The 27,869-nt window shown below is 47.4% G+C and overlaps 2 protein-coding genes across 5 annotated transcripts in view; one reads left to right on the top strand and one right to left on the bottom strand.

Moving 5' to 3' along the window:
• Positions 1 to 22,708, bottom strand: part of DAZAP1 (DAZ associated protein 1) — a 26,082-nt gene extending 3,374 nt beyond the window's left edge. The window contains exons 1-11 of one of the 4 annotated variants that reach the window (XM_080565836.1): positions 22,531 to 22,708; positions 17,222 to 17,262; positions 16,616 to 16,782; positions 16,224 to 16,289; positions 15,494 to 15,604; positions 13,088 to 13,136; positions 8,501 to 8,583; positions 4,964 to 5,117; positions 3,454 to 3,483; positions 2,897 to 3,037; positions 1,849 to 2,031 (exon numbers count right to left, since the gene is read on the bottom strand). In XM_080565836.1, the coding sequence (XP_080421962.1) occupies positions 1,849 to 2,031; positions 2,897 to 3,037; positions 3,454 to 3,483; positions 4,964 to 5,117; positions 8,501 to 8,583; positions 13,088 to 13,136; positions 15,494 to 15,604; positions 16,224 to 16,289; positions 16,616 to 16,782; positions 17,222 to 17,262; positions 22,531 to 22,562 (1,057 nt within the window). In that variant the 5' untranslated portion in view covers positions 22,563 to 22,708. Of the gene's footprint in view, positions 1 to 1,848; positions 2,032 to 2,896; positions 3,038 to 3,453; positions 3,484 to 4,963; positions 5,118 to 8,500; positions 8,584 to 13,087; positions 13,137 to 15,493; positions 15,607 to 16,223; positions 16,290 to 16,615; positions 16,783 to 17,221; positions 17,263 to 22,530 lie in introns of those variants that run through there. The other 3 variants (XM_080565834.1, XM_080565835.1, XM_080565837.1) reach the window with 3 other exon arrangements.
• GAMT (guanidinoacetate N-methyltransferase) lies at positions 19,374 to 27,704 on the top strand. Its single transcript, XM_080565845.1, has 7 exons — positions 19,374 to 22,111; positions 25,147 to 25,334; positions 25,785 to 25,930; positions 26,338 to 26,401; positions 26,568 to 26,635; positions 26,713 to 26,823; positions 27,109 to 27,704. Exons 2-7 carry the CDS (start codon positions 25,151 to 25,153, stop codon positions 27,247 to 27,249), a joined length of 714 nt encoding a protein of 237 aa, XP_080421971.1. The 5' UTR covers positions 19,374 to 22,111; positions 25,147 to 25,150; the 3' UTR covers positions 27,250 to 27,704.
• Positions 27,705 to 27,869: the final 165 nt, after the last annotated feature.

The raw sequence follows: 27,869 nt of genomic DNA, 5'->3' as shown, positions 1-27,869 counted from the left end.
CTCGTGTTTACATTCACCCCGGCTGTAAACATCGCAGCATTTAAGATGCTGTCAAGCCAGGACAAATCTGAAAATGCCACAACGATTAGATAACTCAGCGCCTCTTTAAAGCCCATAAGCCTTATGCATTTACGTAAATACATGCAGATCAGCGAGGCTGCCTATTGTACAGCAGTGCTGCTCGCTAATTTGCAAACACAAGAAGAGCCAAAGCTCTTTTAAAAAGTTTAAAAGATTTTACAGGTAGCTTTACGGACAGGTGGATGACTGCTGCACATTAAACACCTCTTTCTCTGTTAGCACTTGTGCTTGTAACAGATTTCAAGCTAAGAAACCACTCAAGGTGAGAGACCACCTTCAGTTGTGCCTTAAACCAACCTTCTTAGCCTCCTTCCTCAAACCGCAGTACCACACACCTTTTCCTCCCTCCTCCCTCCCCACCCAACACTCTTAGAGACTAATTAGAAGCACTTTAAATATTTCCCTGGGAAATAGGCTTCCTAGAATATACAAGAGGCGAGTGGCACCACACACACCAAATAGAGGAACCCCCACAACGTTGGAAAACAGATTCTTCCTAGACTTCTGAAACACCACAAATGTTGGCTTCCCGCAGAATGTAAATGATTATGCGTGGCTCTGTATTTTATTTAGTAGGGTCCACCCCCTCTCAAAAGGGATCTGCAAAGAGACAAGTTCTTGCAAGACAAGAAAACCTTCCTCTTGAGTCACAAGGGCAAAGCTTTCTCTGACAGCAACTGTGTTTAGAACAAATTTAAAACATTTCAAGTTCATCAACATGAGAACATCTGCTTGCTTTACAAATGCACCTGGAAGGCTAATCTTCCGTGTTTTTTTTAAACACATTTTGCATTTTTGGAACTTCAAATAGTATCTATTCAAATAACTTTATGAACTGTTTATTACATAAAAGTTTCCGCAGGCACTTTAAATAAAACAGTCAGGCATACGCTAACACATGGAGAATCTGTCCAAGAGTGGAGCAGTAGCCTTAATCCATGGACCTACTGCATGCAAAAAACTGACTGCAGAAGTGGAAGACCACCAATTCCTTCATCTTCAGAAAAAGGAGTATGCCACGGACAGGTCTTGGGGACGACACTGATTAAAAGTAGGGCTGCGTGGAAGAGCAATGCGAAAACTCCATCTTAGTTTCCACAGAGAGGAGCACAAGCGCTTATCCAGGTGTAGTTTTGTTTTTATTTTGTTTGGTAGTACTGTCTGACTGGCTTAAAACTTGTTACACCAATGTCTTTCATCAGCTATCTCAAGCAGTTACTTATCCTACAGCACAAATTAGCACTGCGTAGGCATTACGTGCTTCTGACAAAACTACAGCTCGTGGTAAGGCAGGGAAGGAACAGGGGATGGGAGGAAAAAGCATGCAGATTGGATTTTAATACCCCATACTGCTTGCATCTCGATGCTATTCTTAAAGTCTATTCTCCGATCTGATCAAAGTCAGTTAAACAAAACAGTTGTCTACAAGCTGCATGAAGCTATTAGGGAGGAAAAAAAAAGTTTTAACTGCGGATTCAGGGAGAGAGCAAATCAGTGACTTATCCTGCTACTGCAGAGGTCTCTGAAGACTATCTCACAGGATACAAACGATGTCTAGAGCTGGTTAAGAAAATACCCGCTGGCTAGAATACCTGCTGGATGATTTAAGGATCCCTTGACAGCTGGTGGCTGGCATTCCCCCCCTTGACAGAAGTGCCATCGGTGTTAGCGAACAGCTTCTGAACACTGACTTTGCACCCAAGTAGAAAAGCAAAGCAGGACGGGAAGAAGGATCAAGCTGAGTTTATTTTACATGCAGTTACTTACCAAATTGACTGTAAGGGAATTCTGGCTGAGCAGTTGGGGGTTTGCTCATGTCCTGAGTTGCCTGAGATGGTGGTGGTGGTGGTGGAAAAGCTAGTGGTGCTGCCCCCGGGGTGGCAGGTGGAGGGGGTACTCCAGGTGGGGCAAACTGGTCAGGTGGAGGAGGAGGAGCACCATAACCAAAACCTGAAACACAAGCAAAGTGCAATGTATGTGAAGACACAGGTCAACACCTCCCTGAATTCTTGCTTGGATTTAGTACAATGAACTTTTTTTTTTTTTCAATAACAGACTTGCAAGTATTTAAGTCAAAATGTTTTCCACTTGTAGCTGGCAGACAGTAAAAACAACTTACATTGTAACACAGAAAATCTCACCCCAAAGGAAGATGGCAGCCACATCAGCAACCAACAAAGAGAATGTGTGATGGAGTAGGACTAGGCAGCAAGTTCTTTGTGTTTGTGTGCACGACCCGATGTGAGAAGGAAGCCATGTTACCACATTCAAGTTCTTGGGGGTGGGGGGAGAAGGTGCGAAGGTATCTCAAGCAAATGGTTTCTTCTTTGGAGAAGAACCAACTCTGGGTCACTGCGTGGCATTTCCTACCTTTTTTAAAGCAAGTTTGTGACTAGACTTTTCAAAAGGTGGCCCGAGGGCGTAGGTGTTCAAATCCTATTTACATTTCCAATGCCACTTGTGACCTTAATTCCTTAAGCTTCTCGAAAAACCCCAGCCTGCGTCTAGCCCAGGTCACCGTGCAATAATCTCTTAAGTTTTCTCACAGATGTCATAATAGAGGTACACAATGAAACTAGATTTGTTTAGCAACAGATATTTAAACTAGAGAACAGGCTATTACAGCACCCAAGAGAAAGCAACCCAGCTACCTGACAAAAATAGTTGATGACAACTCAGAATATACAATCTCGGCAGAGCATTTAAGGATGGATTTAAAAAGCGTAGGGGAAGCTCCAAGTCCAGAGAAAGATGAGCAGAAGCCAAACACTGAATTTGGTGATGGATTGCACTCAGACTCCCGAACGTCACTTACTAAATGGTGGAGGGGTGCCATAGCCCTGTGGAAATCCTTGCGGAGGTGGGAATCCCCCAGGAGGCGTAGAGACTATGTATGAGGTAAATGGTGGTGGCGGTGGAGGAGCTCCTCTGCCTGGAGGAGGTGGTCCGTATCCACCTAGAAAATTAACAGAAACAAAGAACTGAAGTGGCTCAGTAACGCAAAGTCTGCGTTCTCTAGGTGGGGTAGAGCTGTTTCCTCAATTTCAGATGCAGCCTCAGCCTTCTTTGAATTCTTACTTTGGGAAATACTTGTCCTCCAAGTATCCCTGCAGTAAATTGCATTTGAGAACGTAATTCCTTGATACCGCATTAGTGGAGTTGGCAGCACCGGGATGCATGTCAGCTCCCTTAACGGATTTGTTAACAACGCACTGTCGTCTTCATTCTTTAAGGACAAATTCAATCAAGCTTTTAAACATACAGGCTGTTAAACACTACAGAAATCCACAAATCACTGTGGATTCTTAAAGAAATTACAACCCCACTCAGCAGGATTTTTCTATTAAAATCAGTCCCATATAACGTACTTACCAATCGCCTGTCCAGCTGGCACCCACATCCCTAAAACAAAGCAAAAAAAGCAAGTTATACACTTATTGAAGCTGTTTACTATGAAACAGGAATGATTTAGAGAAAGTTTATCTTGATTTAGGCTCTGGAATAGACCAGATATCCTCCCAGTGTCCCTTACATTTCTTATGGTCAAAGAATTTTTTTTTTATGATCCAAGAAGTCTTAAAAGACTCTGAATTATTCAGCAAATAATGCAGAAACATGCAGCAGTCCTCAAACTGAAGTCAGATGGAGTGCTCAAAAACTGAGCACACCCAGCCAAGAAACTGCATTAGTATAAAAAACACCGACATACTGAGAATCACAGCAGACTACACATCCAAGGTATTTTAATACATTATCAGGTTTATCCTATTTATTTTTGAAGTTTTTCAACCATAAAAACATCTTCCGCGTTCGTTGCAGCATTAAGATAGAAAGATAAATGCATTTATGCTTTACACTAATCTTTCCAGTAGATCAGCTATCATTTTCTGTACAAATAACCACACTGAAAATAATCTCGTTTCTCAATTTGTGCAGTTGCAGATTAGCACATCTGTGCAGAATGTCAAAGCCTCAGCTGCAGCTTTCAAGTTAATAAGCACCATGGGGAAACAAGCAATCCCTCCGCTGAGGTATCATCTATTGTAGCAAGAGATGAAGCACTGACACTCCCTCTAGCCCCCCAGGTGAAAATTTCTCATATCGGAGCAAGCAAGTTCTGTTCTGTCAAATGCAACTCAATTATGCCACTGTATTTCTCCATAAGTTATCAAAACTGTCTTTGGATGAACTCAGCATATTTATCCCATCTTTAAAATCTGGTGGGGTTAGAGCCATCAAAACCAAAACACACGGCTGCTCCTTTCAGCCCTTAAGGGTTCAAGCTAAATCAAGACCATTATAAGCAGTAAGTGCTCCCCTGCACCACTGCTGGCCCCATAGCTGCTTGTTATTTTTCCAGGCTACATTAAGCAATAAAATCCAGAGACAAGACCATCTGTTTTTCTCTCATCCCTTGCAAATTTTACTTATAACTTCCTCTGAAACTGCCTCATCCTTGAAAATGCCTATTTTAACAACATTTTTCATTCGGGTCTCAAGCAGGTCATGCTCCCACAGCTGGAGTCCCAGCTTGAGCTTTCTCAGCACCTTCTCCACATTACCAAAAACCACGCTCGTTCTATCCAGGGAGAGGCAGAGCCAAACAGAAGAGGCCAAGCACCGTCTAGAATGCACGCGAGGCTCAGCACAGCCCACTGACCTCTGCCCTATGCAGCAGCGTGTTTGGGGAAAAGGAGATGAAGGACTGCTCTCAGAAGACTTGGGAAGGACTGATGCAGTTTTAGTTCTGCTATCGACAATCCAGCACGGAGATAGCGTTGATGAACCTGCAAATTCTGCCATGTGCCAGTCTTACCAAGTTATCGGCAAGCTTTAAGGACAAGACTCGCTCGCGACAGCGATAAGACATCCAGAGAAATACCTTGAGGGCCGTATCCTTGCTGCCAGGTAGGAGGGGGCTGACCTGCCCAGCCATTGGCAGCGCTCGGCATGATCCTGCTTCCCCACTGACTGGCACCGGGCGGCCCTGGAGTTTGGCTTTTGCTATCCCGAGGTTCCGCGCGTTTCACCTCCACCTAAACAAACAGAGTCGCCATTTAGGAGAGATGGTGCAGGTCAATCTACCCCCCTTCCCTTCACACACACCCTTAATTAACACTTAAGACTACACTTAGCATCTTATGACTTATGTCTAAGTACTTAATTATTAAACTTAAGGCCGGTAATTTAAAATGTTTCTCAGGTACAGTATGTGTGATGGTAAGACGTTACAAGTCCAGCTATTGAGGTATTTCAAGCAAAACACATCCTACAAATCATTTATGTTTTATCATAGTACAATATTCATTTGCTTTAATCTTAAAACAGCAGTACCCTCTTACAACAACTCTTCACTTAAAAAAAAAGCGTAATCTTTTAAATTGTTCATAGACTATTTTAATACTTAGGAGTTACAAAGACGGTATTTTCAGAAAAAAATCGAGTAAAGAGTACACTCTGAAAAAGGGTACTAATGCTTTAACCATTCCAAGCGTTTGGGGTTCATTTGAAAGTTACAGTTTAAACCCACCCCATCTAACTGCAATTTCAGCTCGGCTCATACCTGAGAAACACACGTACGTTTGTTTTGTTTTTTGTTTGCTTGTTTGTTTGTTTTTTAAACTTAGAATTTATTTAAATGTCTAATGGAAGATAAAGACTTACCTTCCCCAGGCTAACGCTTAAAGAATCTCAATTAACTCAAACAATGTCAGAGGGAATGGATGTGATAAGAGAATCTTACATTACATCTAACAAAAAAGTAAACAAACATGCAAGTAATAAAAATGGACAGTTGAGTCAATAAGAAGCAAATCTTCATACTGTGTTAAGTCAGTGACAAAAGCCCTCCTGTTTTTAAAATTAGTAAGCCACAGCGCTTAACTTATTTTATTCAAAGATAAAATGTCCTAGTGTTCCAAGCCATCGAATAAGTGCATTTGACCTACTTAAAATAAGCTGCACATTCAATATAAACCTCTCAAAAAAAAAAAATCCAGTTTCTGATTTAATGAAACACTCTCAGCACTCATGCATGCTGAATTAAAGCCTTTTTTATTTTATGATTAATTTTAATGGGTGCCAGAGTACAAAGAAAATAAATCGCAATCATCAATGGGCCTGAGCAGTATGGAAAACAAAGTATTCAGAATTCTTCCTGCCATGTCTTAAAAACCATTCATGTCAGAGAACAAACAGGAAATAGGCACAAGGCAAGGACAAAGCCCCCCACCCCCAGCCCACTGCAGATGCCCCAAGGACATTATACATGACAGTAACCAAATCTCTGTCAGCTGAAGGCCCTTCCAGAGAGGAACCAAGGGAGTTTTTCAAAGGACTCAAATTAATGAGTCTTAACACATTTGCCTTGAGGGAATTCGGTTATTGCTTACAAAAGCAGAGTCCTTCTTGCAATTTTAATTTTTTTTTCCCTTTCAACAACATATGGATTCATTTCAGCAATACCTTTTTAATTACCAGAAAGAGAGAGATACCATTTTTAAAGCAGGCATTATTAGTCAATGAAGGGAGCGGAGTGTTCTGGTGCTCGTTTCTCTGTGTGGAAGAATTCCATTAATTTTTCAGTGCGCATTTACAAGCAGCAAACTGCCAAAGTGAGGGCTGAAAAATGCTCGTGCAACATTCTCAACAACCAAGTTAAAATTCTGCACCTGCCTCAAGCCCAGTTTACACCAGTAAATGAGGCAGCTCCACCGGTTGTATCTGAAGAAATGCTGCAGATTTCTGCCTTTTATGTCATTGAAAGGGAAAAAAAAAAAAAGAAAAAGATTTCATTTTCATACTGAAATTGTTTGAGAAACAAGGGAGAACTCTGAATTAGCACTGACAATATTCCGCAAGCTGGCAGCACAAGAGGTGACATTTTGAAGGCTCACACAGGGTTCTCCATTCTTTCCCAGACCCATTACAGCAGATGAACCACCCTTTGTTCATGTTTATATTTAGCACGTGCTGCTTTGTGGTACGACCTCTCGTTGAAGTGGTTCGGGTGAGTTTAAGGCAATTTCAAGAAAAGATCAGAGGCTGGATGCAGGACACAGATTCATACACATACCGACGTAAATAAATTTAGGGCTGTCAGTGCCTTTGCTCACAAATGGGAGTGCTCAACTGCTCACAGGAGGAAAATACTGGTAATCAAGTACACTAACGTTCTTGATTACACAAACACATTTCTTCATTTGCTGCATTTCCATTAATTAGGAAATCAACCCACCCCTCAACCCCAAAACAAGTTCACAGGAATAAAAAGCATTCTGTACTGCCTAATTAACCAAACAAAATTCCACTGATTTGCAAGAATATAGCCCCTGCTAGCTAGGTAAATGTTTATAAAATCTCGGGCTATAGAAAGACTTTAAAAGACAATGCAAAATTTTAAAATGCAATAACTTAAGGTGACAGTATTCTCGGGTTTCCTTGAAATATATTCACTCTAAGGTTGGCAGTTCTAAGGTTTACTTTAAAAACTGCGGATAGAGAGAAAAGCTGCAAGGACTTAATTTTACCAGAATTTCCTGTGGTTAATTTTCCTTTCAGAAGTTATGATTTTCCCTGTCTAAAACTGGGGTGTCCTGAACAATTTTCTCTGCTTTTCATTTTTTCCACAGGTACAAGCATGTTCCTTGCTGAGTAACATCAAAGCGAGCATAAAAAATTCCTCCCTATCAAACATCCACTTGCTGACAACACAGTATGAAGATGAAACAACCAGAGGTCACTTAACTGCATTGTGGTTAAATACTATATAGAGTACGTGGGTTTGTATCAAAGTTTCACAGTAAGTGACCCAATTTTTTAAAAAACCAATCCTTCATGATGTTTTTTTTGTTTTGTTTTGTCTCTTTTAGTTTAAGGTTATACAAAGCAGATTTTCTCACACCATCTAAAATTTGAGTATCAAATACACATCTGAAGGAGTGGTATCTTAAACCAAGCCTTGAACAACTCAGATTTCATTGGGATTCTCGTTCTCAAACGGCTGGAAACACCTACCTTCTACCCTTGCACCTAGGAAAGCAGTGCTCAGAAGATGGGCAGTCGCCATCGATTCCACCCAACATAAGCCCCATTCAGCCAGAGCAACCCCCCAGGTCTGTAGCACAAGGCCTTACCCAAAATAAAAATAAAAAATAACAAGAAAACAACCCGCAGCCTAAGTTCTCAGGCTTTCAGGATCTACGTCTCTTCTATGGGCTAAGACCCAAGCTAACTGCCTCTCTCGCCCCTTTAAGCAAACTCAGAAGACTTTCCCCACCTTCATGGATAAAGCCTTGAATTTGGACTTGCACGCTCTCCCACCTAGCTGGATCGGTACCTAGGTTTGTTCACCAGTGAAATTGCTAGTTGCCCAAGACTTGGTTCTTTCTTAAGGTAAAATAAAACTACAACTACACACTTTTTTGCCCATGATGTCGTGAAAATGCATGTTGACAGCCTGGTCCACTGATTGTTCGTCCTCGAAAGTAATAAATCCAAAACCTAGCCAACGACGAAGAGTGAATCAAGGTAGCAGGGTGTTGTGACACAAAACAGGATGATGAACAGTATTAGGGGCGGACCAAGGGTTCAAGCAGGGGTTTCAGATAACCAAGACTTGTGTTAAATTTTCAACAACAAAAAAAAAATCAGTCTGAGAAAATTGCAATGGATACTTCCCCGTACTTAGGCAATTAATGCCTCATCTTGGTTTCACACATGCAACCTACAAACTGAACAAGTTAACGATTTTATTTTTTTTTTAATTTGATTCCTATCCTACCTACCAGGAAATGGAAAAAAGTGCTAGCATAATCAGAACTGTGCCACATGATCAAATCAAAATACTTGTGGGACAGCAAATTAGAAGTAAAGAAGCTTGCCTGCTCCTATCTTTGATTTAAGCTAGGATCCCAAAGAAAAACTGTTCTGTCCCTACGCCCCCAAGCTGCAAAGCAACTTCCTCCCGTCCCTTACCCCACTCTTCCAGTTCGGGAATATTTTCCGTGGAAAATAAGAACATTGTCTTTGAAATGTAGCTGTTAAAGCATGAAAAAATTTTACCACTCCATGGATGAATGAGAAGCTTCAGAAACTAACAACCTAGATCAGAGGTTCTCAAGTTTTTCACGCCTTGGAGAAAGCGCTTAATAGACGATCCTTGTTCCAAACCCGGCATCCCCTGACGACCGAAGCAGGGCTGCTTATACAGCGTCACACTTGCTGGCGTGTCTCTATCTATTTTACTTCTTGCGTTTCCTGCTGCTTTTCCTGCAACACTTTTCAGCCACTCTTTTTGTTCAGGCCATCGCTACTAACTGCTCGAGATCCCCAAGGGTGCCTCACGCCCTTTTATCTGACCGCAGCCCTTGATGTTGGCAGCTCAGCTGAGTCCAGCAGCTATTTAAAAGGCCATGTGGGACAGGGGGTGGGGTGGGGGTCTCACGCCTGTAGCAGACACTGGACGAGAGGCAAAGCCCCAGGTTCTAAATCGCTTCTGGAGGTCACACTTTGAGAACCACTGCACTTAGGTTGTAGCTGCTGATACTGCCGAGAGAGTGGCAAAATAGTGGTTAATCTCACAGAACACGGAGGCTGGTTCATGCCATCAACCACTTGTTGCTGGTGTAACAACCGAATCCCAGGAAAGGTAAGAACACATGCAGTACATAAGTGGTGCCATTCTTTAGATTAGCTAAGGGTAGAGCAATAAAATTAGAAAGAAAAACGAGGTGCGGCATCAAAAGCATATGGAACATGGATGCATTTCTGCTTTTCTGAAACCCAAGATTTCCCCCTTGGTTTGCATTTTGCTTTGCAGCTAGTGCTGACAGCAGCCATATATTGCTCTAAAGCGTTAAACAGAAATACAGTATCTATAACAGTTAGTGTCTCTCTAAGCTTATCCAACTGGGTTGGGTAAGCCCAAAGAGGCCTATTGTAGAGAAAGTTTATATATAAAAAAATACACAAAGATACAGGCCAAAATAGATTCCAGCAGGTCAAATTCTGCTGTCAGCAACAAGAGCAAAAGACATCACTAAAATAAAATTAAAATAAAAAAGGAAAAAACTTAGCATTTCCCACACACAAGAGACTGGCAGTATAAACGAAGTTTTGTTGACCTGTGATGAAAGCAGCCTCAAAATTGAGAGCAGCATTTCATCACAATATATTTGTCTGAGGTTAAAATCTGCGCATTAGAGCCAAAAGAAAATTATTTGTATTTAAATCACACATTTAGTATTACTGCCTTTATCTAAAAAGGCATGAGAAAGGAAAAGGATGGATACGGTCTACATATGCAGGCTGCTCACTTGATTCTGAGAAGGCTGAAGGAGGGGAATAGGCTGCGATATGGGGATGTGGTTTGTTGGAGGGGAAGAAGGAAGGAAGAATAAGAGGTCATTGAGGAAGCCAGTAAAGAGAAAAAGCATTCAAAAGGGCCAAACGCTGCAAGATAAGGAACAGTGAAGAAATCAGAATACAATACACAGTGAAATTCCAAGAACGTGAAATTTTAAAGACAGCAGAAGTGACAAAGCCTATCATCAAGCAGCTTTATTTTTCAGAAGACAGCACTTTATTGAAGGCTAGAGAAACTCAATGCCTTTAGCAGGAACCCAAGTGGACTACCAAACACAGCTACGAGGCTGGTCTGCAGCCAAGGGAAAGAGAACACAGCAAGAACCTGTAAATTACTTCCCAGTGGTCGGTTCAGCAGAGAATAGAAAGCATGAGAAGCAGGGACTGCAACAAAGCCACTATTTCACTTAAAATGTAACGAGGCTGGCTGTGCTTGGGACTCCCGCAAGAATTCTGATGAAAGCAGTGCTTGCAGAAGAGCTAACCACGAGTAGCTAGGGGCGGCAAGTAAACAAAGGCGACTTGGATGCTTCGAGACAGGCAGGCAGCTCCTCGAGGGTATCACGGTAGTTCTGACACTGAGAACCTGGTTCCCAGCGTTCTTGCAAGAAGCTGAGGGTAGAGGAATGCTACTGGGATTAGTAACGGGTAATTTGTCCTTCCTTCTACCGGCAAACTGGTGAAATAACGTGCAGGAAGGGATCTGTTCAGAACGCAGGGATGGTAAAAGAAGAAAATGGAAATGGAAGAAGGCAAAACTGACAATGATACAAGTAGAAGATGGTAGCGAAGTGGGCTTTTAAAATTTATAAAGATAGAGGAATTCAGGTATCATGTTAAAGGGACAAGCAGGGACTGAACAGCACTGTACAACAGAATACAGATCAGAAAAAGCGGGAGAAAATGTGTTCTGGGATGCACGACCAGGAGCACCAGATACAAAGGAGCAATTTTTCCTAGCACACCCCGAGGGATTAACAAGGCCATTTTTGGAGATGACAGTTAGTTACACTACATAAAAGGAATCTAATGGAACAAAAATGAAAGCCAGAGCAACAGGATTCAAGAACGCTGTTTAAGAAGTCAGACAAATAAAGGAGAAAGTATTCTGCAGTACATCTGCACACTGGATGGAGACAGATACGTTTTCAAACCTGAGCACATCTGTCATTTCTGCTTCAAGCTACTGAGTCGTAAGTGGACCAGAAGCCTTCTATTAATTTTTTTTAGTATAGCTCTAAGCAGAGAAGCCATTAATTCAGACCAGGATTAATCCAGAGCAGGCATGATGTTTTAGTACCTTTTGCTCAGACGCTGTAAGGCTGGGATAAATATCACAAAGATATAGATGATACAGTAGTTACTGGAATAATTCAAAAACTTCAACCACAAATTATACTCATTTGCCCTTATCTTGCTCTCCACTGCTTCCTCTATTTGAAATTAGATGCTCTAAAGCATTTAAATGGATGAATTTATGTTCTGCTTAAATAGAAGACATCTGTTGAAAGAAGATTAAGATAGCTAAGGCAAGAAAACAAAACAAAAAAAAAAAACAAATATATTGAAACTTCGTTTACACTCCAATAAAAGACAAAGCCCGTCCCTCCTCTGACTGTGGAACTGGCCTGTACCTCTGTGATAAATTATCACCTAGAGAGAAGAAATCTAAAGAGATATCGTTAATCACAGTCAAACAATTCACAGAGAGAAAAGGAAAAAAAAAGAACTTACTTAACATTACCATACTTTACTATGAAACACTTAAATATGCCACTAAGGATGTATGTCTAAATTAAAAATAAAACTAAGACTTAACAGCTTAATAAATATGAAGTGAAGAATATATTTCTTAATAATGAGTCAGAGGAGAAATGAGAGTTCAGATGGCAAACTATTCTCTAGCATGTAGAACATGCTACTAGGTGGTAAGTGCAACTAAGCTTCACTTATTTAAAATATTGCCTCTTAATAGTCAAAACAGATGAGAGATGCAATGGAAGGTGGATGGCATGAAGCTTGCTTCGTATTTTGACCAAAGGTTACCAACTCGATTAAAACAGTCCAGAGAGACTGTGGTTTTTTTTTTCCATTAAAAAAAGCAGTCTAGCATATAGGCAGTATATATCCCAATCAAAATATATATTTTTTGAAATCATTTTATGTAGTTTAAGAACTGCTTTTCTCGGATTTTAAGTGAAGCCATTTAACCAAAACAAAAAGCATGTAATGGATGGATTCTGTCCTAATCCCATGTTCAGAAGTACTCTGAACTAGAGCACCCCCATGCAATTATAAACATCAACATACCTTTCATGTGGAACAGGAGGAAAGTCTGATGATATTTTTCCCTACTGTACCTTAAACCACAGGAGTGGCTCAAGAATCAAATTTCATTCAAATAAAAACTAGCAAAAAAACAAAAATGAACATGGAACATCTGACTTTAAATGCACATATACCAACTAAAGCTGTAGATGAAGAGTCTACACTTAACGTGATATTTGCCAGCGAATTATTCTTTTTCCTGAGGCAACACAGAAAAAAAAAAATCTACCTTTTCTGATGGTGTGAAATAGTTTGCCATCTGACTATAGGAGAGTATGAAGAAATTTCAAGGACAAACTAGATCAGCCTTTACCTCGGGGCCTCTGTTTCTCTGCGTCATAGATCATTACAACTTCAGTGACCTGGAAGAGAGAAGGGAAATTCTACTAACTGTGCTACCAGGGGAGCGTTATAAACAGTTACCACAGGCTGGTTTCCCGCACTCTATCCACAAAGCACAATTAAATGCTTGATGTAGCCATCAATACCGGTCTGTCCTAGCACAGTGCAAACAAATTGGGAATACTGCTCTTTATGGGAGTCTAAGAAAAGCCTGAATTCATCTGTTCCAAAAAACTGCCTCATTTTGGCTTTTTAAGGTCTCATCACACTTAAGATTTTAATGTAGCGTTAAGGTTGCTCCACTGTTTATACTCACATTATAGCCTATAAAAACTCTAAAGGTCTCTGGTTCTCGACACACTGTTTATCAGCGTGGCTTCCTGAGACTACTTTTTCAATTCTTAAATATTTTCACTCTCAATACGAAAGGCACCTTTAACTGCATTACAAATTTGCACAGTTTCTCTGAATTTCTTGCATGTCAGCGTGGTGCAGTATCAGCTATAAACTGATGCTTCAAATAGCATTACAAAAACACTTATGGGCGATCTGTATCGGTATGCATTTAGCTACAAAAAAATCAAAAAATGAACTGAAGGTCGTTCAAGAACTTTGAAGATTTTCTTCAAACTAAGCATCAATATGAGCTATAAGTCAGAACAGAAACAGAGTTGCAACATTTATTTCAAAGGCAATATTAAAATAGCTGAAAGGAACTGCCTTAGAGGTTTTCAGATGCAGAAATAGTCACGAAATGTAGGTGATGTCATGGAATCACAGCTCTGCCTTCAAGTCCATTTATCTTAATTTTTTTTTTTTTTTTTTTTACTATTAGCTTAAAACTTGATGCAAATTCATCTTTTACCAGCAGCTAGAAAACACGCTTTTCAAGTTATTACACCATACACACTCACTCGAGTGTATCCTACGGGATGCTAACAGCTGAGATTTATCCCCACTAGGGGACTTTGCCACGTGACAGCGGCAGACTTCTTTCCACTGCTCCGTTTGGATCCCCTTCTTCACATTGGTCTTATTTCCCATCCAATTACCATGTCTAAGAAACAGTCCCTGCTTTTGCCTCATCACTCTGTGGCTACAGAACATATAAAGGAACCTCTACTTCTCCAAACGCAACTCATTAAAACTTCTATGTTGACTTCCTGATTTCTATACTGCTGTTAAAGTTCTACTACTTACTTTTCAAGGCGCTTACACTTACTGGCTGTTGCCTTCTGGTTTTGGTGGAACATAACCCTGTATCTCCCAAGCCATCCAGAGGTCAGAACTGGAAGTTTTCCTCAAGTCTGTGAGGAAGAGCCTTTAGAAATGATGCCCCACAGCTGTGGAACACGCTCCTCCACTTTTATTTATAAGTCTTTCAAACTAAAGAAAGAGTTACTAGCGATTCCCTTTTGTACTTTATTTAAAATTTGAGGTAATCATTTTTAAATAGTACCGTTGATTAACTTAGCCACTTGAGAAAGAATCAACCAATCCTTTGCTGCCGCTAAGAAATTGTATAGAAAAACAATTAGCATGATCTTCTGATTTTTTTAAACACCACTCAAAGATGGCAAGCTCGCGTCCGCTGGCACATCCTGGAATTCAGCTCAGGGAACCTTTAAATATTTCAAAATTATCTACAGCTGAGTTTAGTAATTGAGCTTAGTAATTTACCATCTTGGAAAGAGGCCACAACAGTTGGGATAAATGGGAAATTAAAACTAATTAGAAAAAAATCAGAAGATACACTCGTTTTAGTCAGAAGTTATGAACTGAATTATACACAGTCGCATAACATGAGCGGCAGTTTCTCTCTAGAATGGAAATTCCAGGGACAAGAGAACTCAGCTGATTCCAGATATTGTTTAAAAGCAACCAGTGTTAACAAGATAATGACAGGAGACTGCAAAATTCAACCAATCACTTATTCAAAGACAAGGATCTTATGCGTAAGCTCACTGAAGTGCTTCCGGTTTAAAAAAAATTTAAAAAAATCAACAACAAAAAAACTATCAGTGAGCTGTAAGTTTTCAATTGAAAAGCAAGAATTATTCTAAGCCACCTAAACTCAGGAGCATTTTCTCCCTGTGCAAGAAGGGACCAGAATAATGCATCAGGCAGACTTAAACGAGAGGAGACAGAGGAAGCAAAGTAAGTTACTTATCAGAGCAATAGATTTTGACAAACAGCAAGATGCACTTCGAGATGATGAACGTTTAGTACACTATCACAAAATGCTTCAGTATGTGCCTATAGCAGTTTGTCTAAATTAACCCCAAATTTGACAGCTTGATGAAATCTGAGAAAAGGCAGTGGGGAGGGAAAGCATCTTGCAACCAACTGATAACTGCCATCATGCTGAATGACTCACCACTCCGAATTTCTTGAAGTATTCCCTGAGCTCAGTCTCGCCACAGTTATGAGGAATCCCACCAACAAAAATTTTATTTGATTTATTGTTATCGCTCCTGGATCCTTTCTGCTAAATCAAGGAGGAAAAAAAAAGAATCAGTCAGAAGGACAATGAGGTTGGCTACTTCTGTCGTTTTGTGCTTAAATATGAACAATGGTCTCTTGGAGGCTGAGGGGGAGCCGTCTCCAGGCCTGGAGTCTACTGCTCATTAAGGGGAAGCAACTGCGCGCTCTCAGCTCAGAAGTTTAGCATTCAGTTAGAACCCAGCCTCTCTTCTTCAGAAGATCAGAGAACCAGGGAGTATGTTCTGAGGCCATTTACTCATTTTTTAATGAAATCATATTAGCCTGCAGGGGATGAAGTAGGCTGGAAAAAAGTATCAGTCCTGCAAGCGGGCTCCCAGACACTCCTTTCAAGACTTGAAGAACTCCACTGAAAGCACTGCAAAGAGCTTAAAAAAGCACCACACCCACAAAGCGAGTTTAACACAAACACGAAGTGTTTGCGAACAACTCCAGTGTACTTGGACTCTTACCATTAAAAAAATCTAAGTGTATTTTTCAGAAGTAAAGCTTACACTTGAGGCCTGCCTCCGCCTCCTGGTTTTAGGACATGGGAACAATCCAAGAGAACTCAATGCAACAAAACTTGGAAACCAGCTACGACACACGACGTTATCGCTCCTTACCCATCCTTCCTTTGGCCGTGTCCGTTCGGGCTGCATCCCCCTAGGTGTACATGGCTTTGGATCAATCTGGAAGAGATTCCAGCTTGGTCAGATCTCAGAGTGTGGAACGCTGGTCTAGGAAGTTACGTTTCTGGCAGCTGAACACAGCGCTGCTGAAATTCAGCTCCTCAGATAAAAGCTATCAGCAATACATTGCTTCTACAACATGACACAGATCACTGAGTTAAAGCTGTCTTACAATAAATAATTAAAACCAAAAAGCAGGCAACTTTTACATTATCCAGTATGCACTAAGAAGTCAGAATTTAAAACATATATTTGAAGCAGTCTGGGGAAAACAAAAAACAACAACAAAAAAACCCACAACAGAAAATGAAACAAAGTCGACTTACATTTCGGCCATCTAACGTATGAGGTCTACTGGCCAGTACTGTTCCCACACAGTTGGGATCTTTAAATTTGACAAATCCAAATCCTCGAGACTGGTTTGTTGTTTTGTCTTTCATTATTACGCAGTCTACAACTTCTCCATACTGGGAGAAGTAGCTACGAAGAGTTTCTGTTAAAAGAAGGATATATTAAACAGAACCAGATATTAACTTTACCAGGCTGTGTTCAAAACCACGAGACAAGATAGAACGAAGCAGCTGAACAAGTTCAGACTTGAGCTAATCATCTTTTGAAAGCGATCACGCTTTATCTAAACAAAATGATTTATTTCTACTCATGCAAAAGAACAGCAATATCACAGTAAGGAAACGATTTTTAAGAACTGCCGTCTTCTGAGTTGACAACAACTTCAACACAAAACAGAAAGTAAAAAAGCAAAACAGCGATTGGAACTTTCTCTACAGAAAATTTTATCTGTTAGCAGAAAAAACAGCAGAATCTCAACCAGATTTCCCTACCACGGTATTGCCTGGTAAAAAGCTAGGTGTCTGTGCATGTCTGGTTGTACACGAAGGGCTGGCCCAACGACTGTAGAATACATAGCTTACCTTGTGTTGTACTCCAGTCCAGGCCACCCACAAACAGTTTTCTGCAATGGAAGCACAGAGCAGCGTTAGGGTGCTACAGGAAAGAGGTTTCATCTTATTTACCAAAGCAGTCAGCTATTCTGAACGGCTCTGCCGGTGCTGAGGCCTCCAAAACACATGATAAAGCCAATTCTTCACCAGAAAGCCTCGATTCCTTGTGACAACCACCTTCCGCTTTGGGAAGATTCAGACAGAACTGGAGCACCCGCTTTGTGTGCCATGGGCATGAGCAGAGATTGCACGTGTATTAGAGAATGTTTTGTTCCTTCACGTGCAGAGAAGACAGGATTATCGGAACAGCCGAAGCTTCTCTCAACTCCCCACTTCCAGGAACTTGAGAAAACGGCGTTACTTGGAGAAAGCTTTCACTAGCCAAGAGGAAAGAAAAACGCAGAGAATCACCCAGGTCCGTTTACCTGCTCTTCTGGGGACAGAAGGGGGTTCCAGCACGGAACACTTCATAGTTCATGAAAATATCTACGAAGCACCGCGGAAATTGTTTGAAAACTGATCCAAGCACATCATTAAAGTCGCACTCTACCTGCTCAACCCCTCCCCAGTCCGGGACGCCTGGCTCCCAGTTCCCTTCCCAGCTTCTCGTGGCAACAGAACCAAACAGCAGCTGCAGGGCCACGCAGCTCCGATTTAAGGATGAAAACAAAATCCCAAACTTCTGAGATAAAGCAAGCTGATGGAAGACCAGACACCGCGGTTTAGACACCTAAGTCTATTAAGCGCTTTAATCCCAGGCTAATGACCGAGAGGCGCGCAGTCCTGCATTAAGCCTTTGAAATGGAGTTCAAAGAACAAACAGCTTGAGCTCTTCCACAGCCATTTGCTACCTAACACTGAACATTACGAGGTAACTGACAACCTAAATAGGTTAAAAAAACTCTACCATACAAAAATGGACTAGCGACACAGCTGCTGCAGCCCTCTCTGAGAAGTCGGGTGTTACTTTTGCCACAATACCTGCAGTTTGCGCGTTTGGTGTTACCACCACGTGAAAAACCAACGACAGCAGTTGAAGTTATTTAATACCAACTTAAAAACACCAAGCAGTAAGTGCACCTGCCCTGCGGTACGATGTGGCCAGCTTCCACGGGCCATGTGGTCGAAGCCCAGTGGGAATCACAGCTAAAAAACTGGGGCGTTACCTGGGATTTCTGTACTCGTTCTCTAGCTGCATAACTGGGTACAAGAGAAAGGTTATGAATTTGTTCCGTGCTCGGATCAAGAAGCTTATGTCAGCCCTCGGGTTTCCTTGCTGCTGGGTTCCCAAAAAGTACAGTGCTGGTAAAAAAAAAAAAAAATCCTCAAACTGTTGGTTAAAAGAAAACTCAGCCCCTCCTTTTACTTGTTACTCCTTCACTCACGTAGCAGGACGAGTCAGAATCACTTTGGTTTACCGTCATCGTCTAGTGAAGATGAAAGCAAAAGTGGAACTGCCAAGTCGAAGGTGGAAAGGAAACTCGCGAGGCAAGCACGAAGTACCAGAGCAGCAGCAGTGCAGCGATCAATTGTGAAGCCACGTTACAATCCCTAGCTTCCAGATCTCTCCAAATGCACGAGAAGGTCGTGACTGAAACCCAAACTGAACTCCACGCTTAAAACCTGGGACTGCTCTGAATCAACCCCGTTCTCCTACAAAAGACGCCCGGACCCGCAGCACTTCGTGTCGGAGCACGCAAAGCACTCGGGGAAGTACAGCGAGAGGAGACGCGAGGCCGCCTGCTTGGCAGCTCTTTATCAACCTCAGGGTGTGACAAGACTCCCATGCAAAATATTTTACTCTGTAATTAAAGGCTAGTTGAAAACCACCACCCCAACGTTTGGCCCTTTTCAGTGAGGAGCACCGGCGTAAAACATCTCCAGTTAATAGTTCTGTGTCTGCACAGAGCCGTGCTGGGATGATTTATCCTTGGAGGATGCCCTCTATGCCTCGGATCAATCCTCCAGGAGAGGAATCACCTCCCGCTTTTGTTTTCTACTCACCCGAGCACAGCCGCAGCTCAGGAGTGGAAAGCTGAGGTTCTCCCTTTTCCAAACATAACTAAAAAAACCCATTCTCCTAATAAAGAGCCCTCCCCTCACCTCCCTTCCAGGAGCCACTAGAGCAGCAGGGAGAGCGCTGCTGCACGAGGGTCGGGGAAGGACCCGGAGGGCCCAGCGAGGCAGGGCAGCGCATGGAAGAAACCAGCGGCCCTTCTTCACTCCGATTCATTTCTCCGTGCTACGGCATCACATCACGACCCTTATGCAGTAACAGCGAATAAAACAACGCTCTACATGTGGAGATAAGCTACGTGTGAAGATAAGCTACGTGTGAAGATAAGGGTGGCTAAATTCAGCATTAAGTGGTACCGAAAAGTCTTGCTCCATCCAGGCAAACCTGAATCCTCAGCCCCTCGTTATAGCGATGCCCCCAGCAGCAGCGCCAGCGGGACACTTCATCCACTACCAACCTTCTCTGCGAGCGGGCCTGTTTTCTACTTGCACCTTTCAGGATAAAGCTCCTTTCTCAGAACAGGAAAAGTCCCCCCAGGCCCCCACTGGCAGAGGCAGCAGCTCAGAGGAGCTTCCTCACCACCACCCAGTTTTCACAGCAGGTAACGGCCGAACGGGCCCAGCAGCCACCGCCAGGCGCAGACTTCCTGCTCGTTCCCACGGCTCCCCCTTCACCAAATTTCCTCCCCACACGTGGCACACGCACAAATCCACGTGCTCCTTCTTGGGCCATTGCATTTCTGCAAGTTCTGCAAGAAAACAACTTTTGTCTCCTGGCAGCAAAGGAAAAAACCTCATCTGACGCTTGCTCAGACCGAAGTTTTGACGATGCCCATGGCTGCGCACTGCCCACCTTTCCTCCACCAGCCACGTGTTGGGTTTGGCTTTTTTTTTTTTTTGAACTAAACTCGATAGCCTGGCATCCAAGATCAATTTATAAGAGATCGATTTGAAACACCAGCTGCACTCTGACAGAACGCCAAGCTGGCTGCGGGGAAGGAGGACTCCTCGCAGTCTCCGGCCGTTGAAACCTTCCAATTCCGCGATTAATTCCTTGTAGTCACCTCCCGTACGTTTAAACAAACAAAAAGGCCGGGTTGCCTGAGGTCAGCTGCAGCAGCTGGATGTAAATACACGGCCTCTATTTACATGCCCACTCCCGGACTGCCCCCGGCCTTTGACTCCACGACGGGTTGGTTTGGGGACACACAGCAAACTCAGGAGTTAACTGCCCCTCGTGCCCCAAAAAGCAGGGGAACACGGCACACGAGTGGCCTGAAGCGAGAGCTGCACGACCTAACGAGGCCTCCTGCTTCAGCAGACGCAGCTCGGCCGAGAACTTTTACCCAAGTTTCACAGACCCACGTGTTCCACTCCAACTCTTTCCTGACAAAGGTTTCTTCTTCTCTCACGGAAATGTGTCTAACGCCGAAATAGCTAATTCCGGAATTAATAAAAAAGCATGAAAAGATATGTGGAAGGGCTGAAACTCAAAAAACACCCTACAAACTCCTTGCCTACGTAAAATAACGTCAGCTTGACCATCATCTACCTTTTTAGTGCAGCTCCAACGAGTTCTGGCCCGTAGGATGCAGCAATCTCAAGAGCAGCACTTTCTGTCACTGAAAACACGCCAAGTCCCAACTACAATCAATAATGTTCTTAAGCCCCTACCTACTCACACCAACATAGGGAATTATTTTGTCTTCTAAACTTAAAATCTGCCCAGGAAAGTGGTTCAATTCACAACTTCCTATCAAGTTTAAGTTGTTGTTGCATCTCACAACAGCCTTCGGAACGGAACTTCCTTTGCACGGTTATCGGCAGCTGACCAAAACCGCGCTTTACCCTCTCATCCGAGCACTTTTGGGGAGGGAGGGAGAACAGAAAATCGCCCTCTCCAATTAGGATCTAGTCCTTTCAAATCTGATTACGACTCAGCAGGATCAAAACCTAAGCAGCCTGCAACCAGGAACCACCAGGCCTGCTCAGGACGGGCGCTGATGATCCTCCAGCGGGGGCTCGCAGCCTGCGCTCACCTACGAGTCTCGGACACCGGCACGCACACGTTTGCCTGCGGTGCCTCCTGTAAGACACCAGGTAGCGTCTTAAGGGCCAGGATCCAAAAAAAAAGAAAAAAAAAGCACTTTTGGGGCTAAACCTACATATTTAAACACGCCTCGTGCAGTGCGTGCTGTTCGTGTGATATTCAAGGCAGTTTTCTTGCTCCTCATGTTTTTAAGGCCATACAAACGAAGAACACACGCGGTAAAAAAGCACCCCGTGCCAATTCATTTGTAGTGAAAGCTGAGCAGCCCACAGGGCTTTTTTCATCCTCTTTTTGCTGTTTCCCACTCTAACTCGTGAAGTCTACAGGCTTTTATTTAAATAGGTTAATCTTTTTGCCGCTTCCCATCCTAACACGCAGAGTCTACAGGCTCTTCATTTAAATATTTAGATGTTGGGTGTTGGTTTTTTTTTTTCTGCTGTTCCCTGTTCTAACTTGTGGAGTCTCCAGGCTTTATTGGCTTTCGAAGATGGCACCGGGGTTGCCCCAAACGTACCTCAGGAGAACTGAGGCCCGAGACAGAGCTGGTAACTGGGGCGGGAGAGCCGCCAAGCGCTCCCTTCCCGCCTGACACCCCCTGGCTGGGGAGCGAGGCTGGGCTTTGTGCTGAAACCAGAAAACTGCCTGGAAACCCAACCTGGGCCAGGGCCTTGGGACTGTGAGGAGCACTGGGGGCTTCGTCATCTTCATCGTGCCTGGGAGGAAGGCTCCGGGACCCCCAGGGGAAGGCCCCAGGACCCCTGTTGTGACCGGAGCAGCCCCGGCCAGGCCGTGAGGTGAATTTTGGGGGGATTTGAGGGTTTGGGGGGTGGTTTTGGGGGCATTTTGGGGGGATTTGAGGGGTTTGGGGGTGGTTTGGGGGGGTTTCGAGGGGGTTTGAAGAGGGTCTGGGGGTTTTTAGGGGGTTGGGGGAGGGATTTGGGGTTTTAGAGGGGGGGATTTCGGTTTTTTCTGGGTGGGATTTGGAGATTTCCGGGGAGCCGCGCGGTGACCTTGGGCCGCGCCACCTGCCGCCGCGGCGGGGGGGGTCACGTGACGGGGCCGGGCCCGTGCCGGTGCGCGCGGGGCCAGCATGGCGGCCGGGCCCGGTGGCGGGGCGGAGCCTCCCCCCCCTTCCTGCCCCCCCCCCCGCCCGCGGCCTTCCCGTGAGGAGAACCGGAGCCTCCCCCCCCCATCTCCCCCCTCTCCCCCTCACCCGATCTCGTCGGCGCCTCCCACGCTGTTCATGGCGGCGGCTCCCGGGGGCCGCGCCCGGTTCCGGCGGTAGCTCGGCTCCTCGCTTTGCTTTTTTTTTTTTTTAATTATTATTATTTTTTTTTTTTTGCCTCTTTTCCGCTTACTTTCTTCCTTTTCTTTGCCCCCTCCCCCCCCCCCCCCCCAGGAGCTGCAGCAAACGGCCGCCCCCGGGCCCGGCCCCCCCCGCCCCCCCTCCTCCTCGCCGCCGCCCGCCCGCCGCGCGCTCGCGCTCCCTCAGCGCCGCCAACGGCCGCTGCGCGCGCACCTGCCCCCGCTACGGGGTCTCCGGGGCCGCGCCCAGGGAGGGGCGGGAAGGGGCGGGAGGAGGCGGGGCTCCGGGAGGAAGGGGGCGGGGCTCCGGGAGGAAGGGGGCGGGGCTCCGGGAGGAAGGGGGCGGGGCTCCGGGCGGAAGGGGGCGGGGCTCCGGGGAGGGAGGGGGCGGGGCTCCGGGGAGGGAGGGGGGAGAGCAGCGGCGGCGCGCGGGGGGCGACGGGAAGGGGCGGGTGGGGGTGGGAGGGGCGCGGAGTGGGTGGGGCCTGCGGTGGGCGGGGTTTAGGGGAAAGGGGCGGGGCTGTCGTGGCGGGAAAGGGGCGGGGTCTCGCCGCCGGGGGCGGGGCCTCGCCGCGGGCGCGCGGGTGCAAAGCGCGGGGTGCGCGCGGGGCAGGCTCGGTGCGTGGCTGCAGTGCACGGTGCGGCCCCGGTGCAAGGCCCCAGTGCACAGCACACCCTTATTGCATGGCCCCGGTGCATGGCACAGCCCCAGTGCATGGCCCCAGTGCATGGCACTAGTGCACGGCACAGCTTCATTGCATGGCCCCAGTGCACAGCACACCCTCATTGCATGGCCGCAGTGCATGGTTGCAATGCACGGCACAGCCCTGATGCACATTGCAATACACAGTGTGTGGTCCCGGTGCATGGCACAGCCCTGGTGCAAGGCCCCAGTGCACAGCACACCCTTAGTGCATGGCCCTGGTGCAGGGCCCCAGCGCAGGGCCCCAGCGCATGCTTTATTGCATGGCCCCAGTGCACAGCACAGCCCTGGTGCACGTTGCAATGCATGGCACAGCCCCATTGCAAGGTGCACAGTGCACAGCACACCCTTATTGCATGGCCCCGGTGCATGGCACAGCCCCAGTGCATGGCCCCAGTGCATGGCCCCAGTGCATGGCACTAGTGCACGGCACAGCTTCATTGCATGGCCCCAGTGCACAGCACACCCTTAGTGCATGGCCCTGGTGCAGGGCCCCAGCGCATGCTTTATTGCATGGCCCCAGTGCACAGCACAGCCCTGGTGCACGTTGCAATGCATGGCACAGCCCCATTGCAAGGTGCACAGTGCACAGCACACCCTTATTGCATGGCCCCGGTGCATGGCACAGCCCCAGTGCATGGCCCCAGTGCATGGCCCCAGTGCATGGCACTAGTGCACGGCACAGCTTCATTGCATGGCCCCAGTGCACAGCACACCCTTAGTGCATGGCCCTGGTGCAGGGCCCCAGCGCATGCTTTATTGCATGGCCCCAGTGCACAGCACAGCCCTGGTGCACGTTGCAATGCGTGGCACAGCCCCATTGCAAGGCCCCAGTGCACAGCACACCCTTATTGCATGGCCCCGGTGCATGGCACAGCCCCAGCGCATGGCCCCAGTGCATGGCACTAGTGCACGGCACAGCTTCATTGCATGGCCCCAGTGCACAGCACACCCTCATTGCATGGCCGCGGTGCATGGTTGCAATGCACGGCACAGCCCTGATGCACATTGCAATACACAGTGTGTGGTCCCGGTGCATGGCACAGCCCCGGTGCAAGGCCCCAGTGCACAGCACACCCTTAGTGCATGGCCCTGGTGCAGGGCCCCAGTGCAGGGCCCCAGCGCATGCTTTATTGCATGGCCCCAGTGCACAGCACAGCCCTGGTGCACGTTGCAATGCGTGGCACAGCCCCATTGCAAGGCCGCAGTGCACAGCACACCCTTATTGCATGGCCCCGGTGCATGGCACAGCCCCAGTGCATGGCCCCAGTGCATGGCCCCAGTGCATGGCACTAGTGCACGGCACAGCTTCATTGCATGGCCCCGGTGCATGGTTGCAATGCACGGCACAGCCCTGATGCACATTGCAATACACAGTGTGTGGTCCCGGTGCATGGCACAGCCCCGGTGCAAGGCCCCAGTGCACAGCACACCCTCATTGCATGGCCGCGGTGCATGGTTGCAATGCACGGCACAGCCCTGATGCACACTGCAATACACAGTGCATAACCCCTGTGCACGGCACAGCTTTATTGCACGGCCCCAGTGCACAGCACACCCTTACTGCGTGGCCCCAGTGCACGGCACAGTCCCCCATGACCCCTCCAGCCACCCAGGACCACCCAGCTGCACGTGGGCACTGCTCGCCCGGCCCCCGCCGTCCCCTCCCAGCCCGATAAGGCAGCCCTTTCACCCAAAAGGGGCCCCAGCCCGCCGTGCACACTCAGCTCTTTCCCAGCCCCGGCTATTTAAAGCCGGCCGAGCGCCCAGAGCCCTCTCCCTCCCCCAGCACCGCCGAGCCCTTGGACTTTCCTCCCGCAGGACCATGAGCGCCCACCCGGCCGCGGCGCCCATCTTCGCGGATGGCGAGGACTGCCGGCAGGCCTGGCGGGGGGCGACGGCCGCCTATGACGCCCCGGATGCCCACCTGGAGATCCTGGGGAAGCCGGTGATGGAGCGCTGGGAGACCCCCTACATGCACTCGCTGGCGGCCGTGGCCGCCTCCAGGGGTAACGGGGCCCCCACGGGGGCCGGTGAACGGCACAGGGAAGGGGTTGGGGGGAGTTTTTTGGGTGCTCCCCGCATGGCGGTGGCACTTGTGCGCTCGTGTCAGCGGTGACACATTCCCAGAAGGGGATGGGGCGGCTTGGGGGAGGAGGAGGAGGGGGGCCCGGCCACCACCTGCCCGCATTTCTGGCACCGAGGCGGGGGGGTTGCAGCACTTTGGGGGGGGGGGGGTTGCTTCTTTCCATTGCAGTGGGCTTGGGGGGATTTAAGGGGGGGACAAGGGAGTGTTTGGGGCCTGGGGGGGCTCCGAATGAGGGGGTCCAACCCAAGCCAGGGCTGCGGGAGGGAAAGCAGAGCCCCGCAGGTGTTCTCCTCGCCCAATGTCCCCGGGGAGGCGCAGGGCCCCCCCAGCAGGGCACGGGGCCCCCCCCAGTGACCCCTCTCGTCCCCAGGTGGCCGCGTGCTGGAGGTGGGCTTCGGCATGGCCATCGCCGCCTCCAAGGTGGAGGAGTTCAACATCGAGGAGCACTGGATCGTGGAGTGCAACGAGGGCGTCTTCCGGCGGCTGGAGGAGTGGGCCAGGACGCAGCCGCACAAGGTCAGGGCCATGCCGTGCTGTGCCGTGCCATACTGTGCCGTGCTGTGCCATGCTGTACTGTGCTGTGCCAGACCATGCCATGCCGTGCCGTGCCTTGCCATAATGCGCCATGCTGTGCCATTCCACACTGTGCCATGCCGTGCCGTGCCGTACCTTGCCATAATGCGCCATGCTGTGCCATACCATGCCATGCCGTGCCATGCCATACTGTGCTGTGCCACACCGTACCATGCCGTGCCATGCCATGCCATTCCATACCATGCCATGCTGTGCCATACAGCACTGTGCCATACAGTGCTGTGCCATGCCATACTGTGCCGTGCCATGTCATACTGTGCCATGCCATGCCGTGCCATGCCATGCCGTGATGTCAGGCACGGGGCTGAGCCCTCTCCGTGTCCCCGCAGGTGGTGCCACTGAAGGGGCTGTGGGAGGACGTGGTGCCGACGCTGCCGGACGGGCACTTCGCTGGTGAGGCACCGAGGCCAGGCAGTACCTGGGGGGCACAGGCAGAGTCCCCAGGGACCCCCCCATCCCAGGGTGCGGCACACCGCTGCCTGTGGGTGCCAGGCGCTTGGGGAGCAAATTGAAATAGGGAAAAAGTTGAAAGAGCTTTATTTCCGCTTTTCCCGGGCAGGAATCCTGTACGACACCTACCCGCTGTCGGCAAAGACCTGGCACACGCATCAGTTCGCCTTCATCAAGGTACCGCGGCGGGCACAGCCCCTGGGGGGGGTCCGGGGGGGCTGAGCCCTGCACCTCTCACCCCCGCTGCGCCGCAGGACCATGCCTTCCGCCTGCTGCGGCCCGGCGGGGTCCTCACCTACTGCAACCTCACCTCCTGGGGCGAGCTGCTGAAGACCAAGTACACCGACATCGAGAAGATGTTTGAGGTGAGTGAGCTGGGGGGGCCCCAAAGCTGCCCCCAGGCCGGGCACCTCCAGCATCCCCCTGGGGCTGTCCCGACTCGGTAGCCGCTGAGCAGCACAAACCAGGGCATTTTGTGGCCTTTAACTTGTCTGTGAGGGCTGGGAGCTCAGCAAGGAGCGTTTGGAAGGTCCCAGCGGGGCTCCCTGCAGCCTCCCCGTCCCCACGGAGCAGGAGCTGGGGCTCAGCACCGTCTCGGTGGCATCCGGAGAGCTCAAAGCTGCTCCAACCCCACTCCTCTTCCCTCGCAGGAGACCCAGGTTCCACACCTGGTCGAGGCCGGGTTCAAGAAGGAGAACATCAGCACCACGGTCATGGACCTCGTCCCCCCCAAGGACTGCCGGTACTACTCCTTCCACAAGATGATCACCCCCAGCGTGGTGAAGCACTGAGCGCAGCCCCGAAGCCACGGGAAGCACGAGGAGGAGGAGGAGCTGATGAAGCACCAAGGAGCGCATATATATGTGCGCTCTCCTCTCCGATCCCTCAATTCAGCAACAATTCAAGAGCTTGGCTCTGAGCATTCAGCCAAAGGGGTTCAAGCAGTTGCTTACTCTAAAATACCGATCATTTTTTTAAATCATGGGGTAGCTTTCGGCGCTCAAGCCAAATAATCTAAACAAGGCAGGAGAAATGGGGAAAACCAGGCAGTTTGAGGCAGATTTGTTAGAATTGGATTTCAACTGCTCCCGAAGCAACTTTCCAGTGAAGTTTCCTCATAGTTTTGGCTAATGTCTATTTTAATAAGTTCTGATTCTTTTGACCCCCTTGCAGTTCAATAGCGCATAAATGATGTTTCCTTTCTCTACCCAGAGGGGATAAAATCCATTAAAAGAGAATGAAATACACAACTGCTTCCTCTGAGCAATTTATTTTTGTCTTTCCAAGCGCACATGTAATTCTGCAGTGACTGCTCCTTGTCCTGAGCTGCTGGGAGCCCCGCACACCAGGCTCCTAAGAAGCATTCAGTACCAAAGCCTGCAAGACCCAGGTTTCAGGCTTCCCCTCTCCT

This window comes from Anser brachyrhynchus (genome assembly GCF_964034855.1).
Source record: "Anser brachyrhynchus genome assembly, chromosome: 23".
NCBI lineage: Eukaryota > Metazoa > Chordata > Aves > Anseriformes > Anatidae > Anser > Anser brachyrhynchus.
This window is presented reverse-complemented; position numbering and strand designations above follow the sequence as displayed.

What these genes read in the sequence shown, in the direction of transcription:
- GAMT (XM_080565845.1), top strand. Translation starts at nt 25,151, where the DNA reads ATGAGCGCCCACCCGGCCGCGGCGCCCATCTTCGCGGATGGCGAGGAC. An exon ending in GGCCGTGGCCGCCTCCAGGG is followed by an intron (nt 25,335 to 25,784) that starts GTAACGGGGCCC and finishes TCTCGTCCCCAG; the next exon opens with GTGGCCGCGTGCTGGAGGTG. An exon ending in ATCAGTTCGCCTTCATCAAG is followed by an intron (nt 26,636 to 26,712) that starts GTACCGCGGCGG and finishes GCTGCGCCGCAG; the next exon opens with GACCATGCCTTCCGCCTGCT.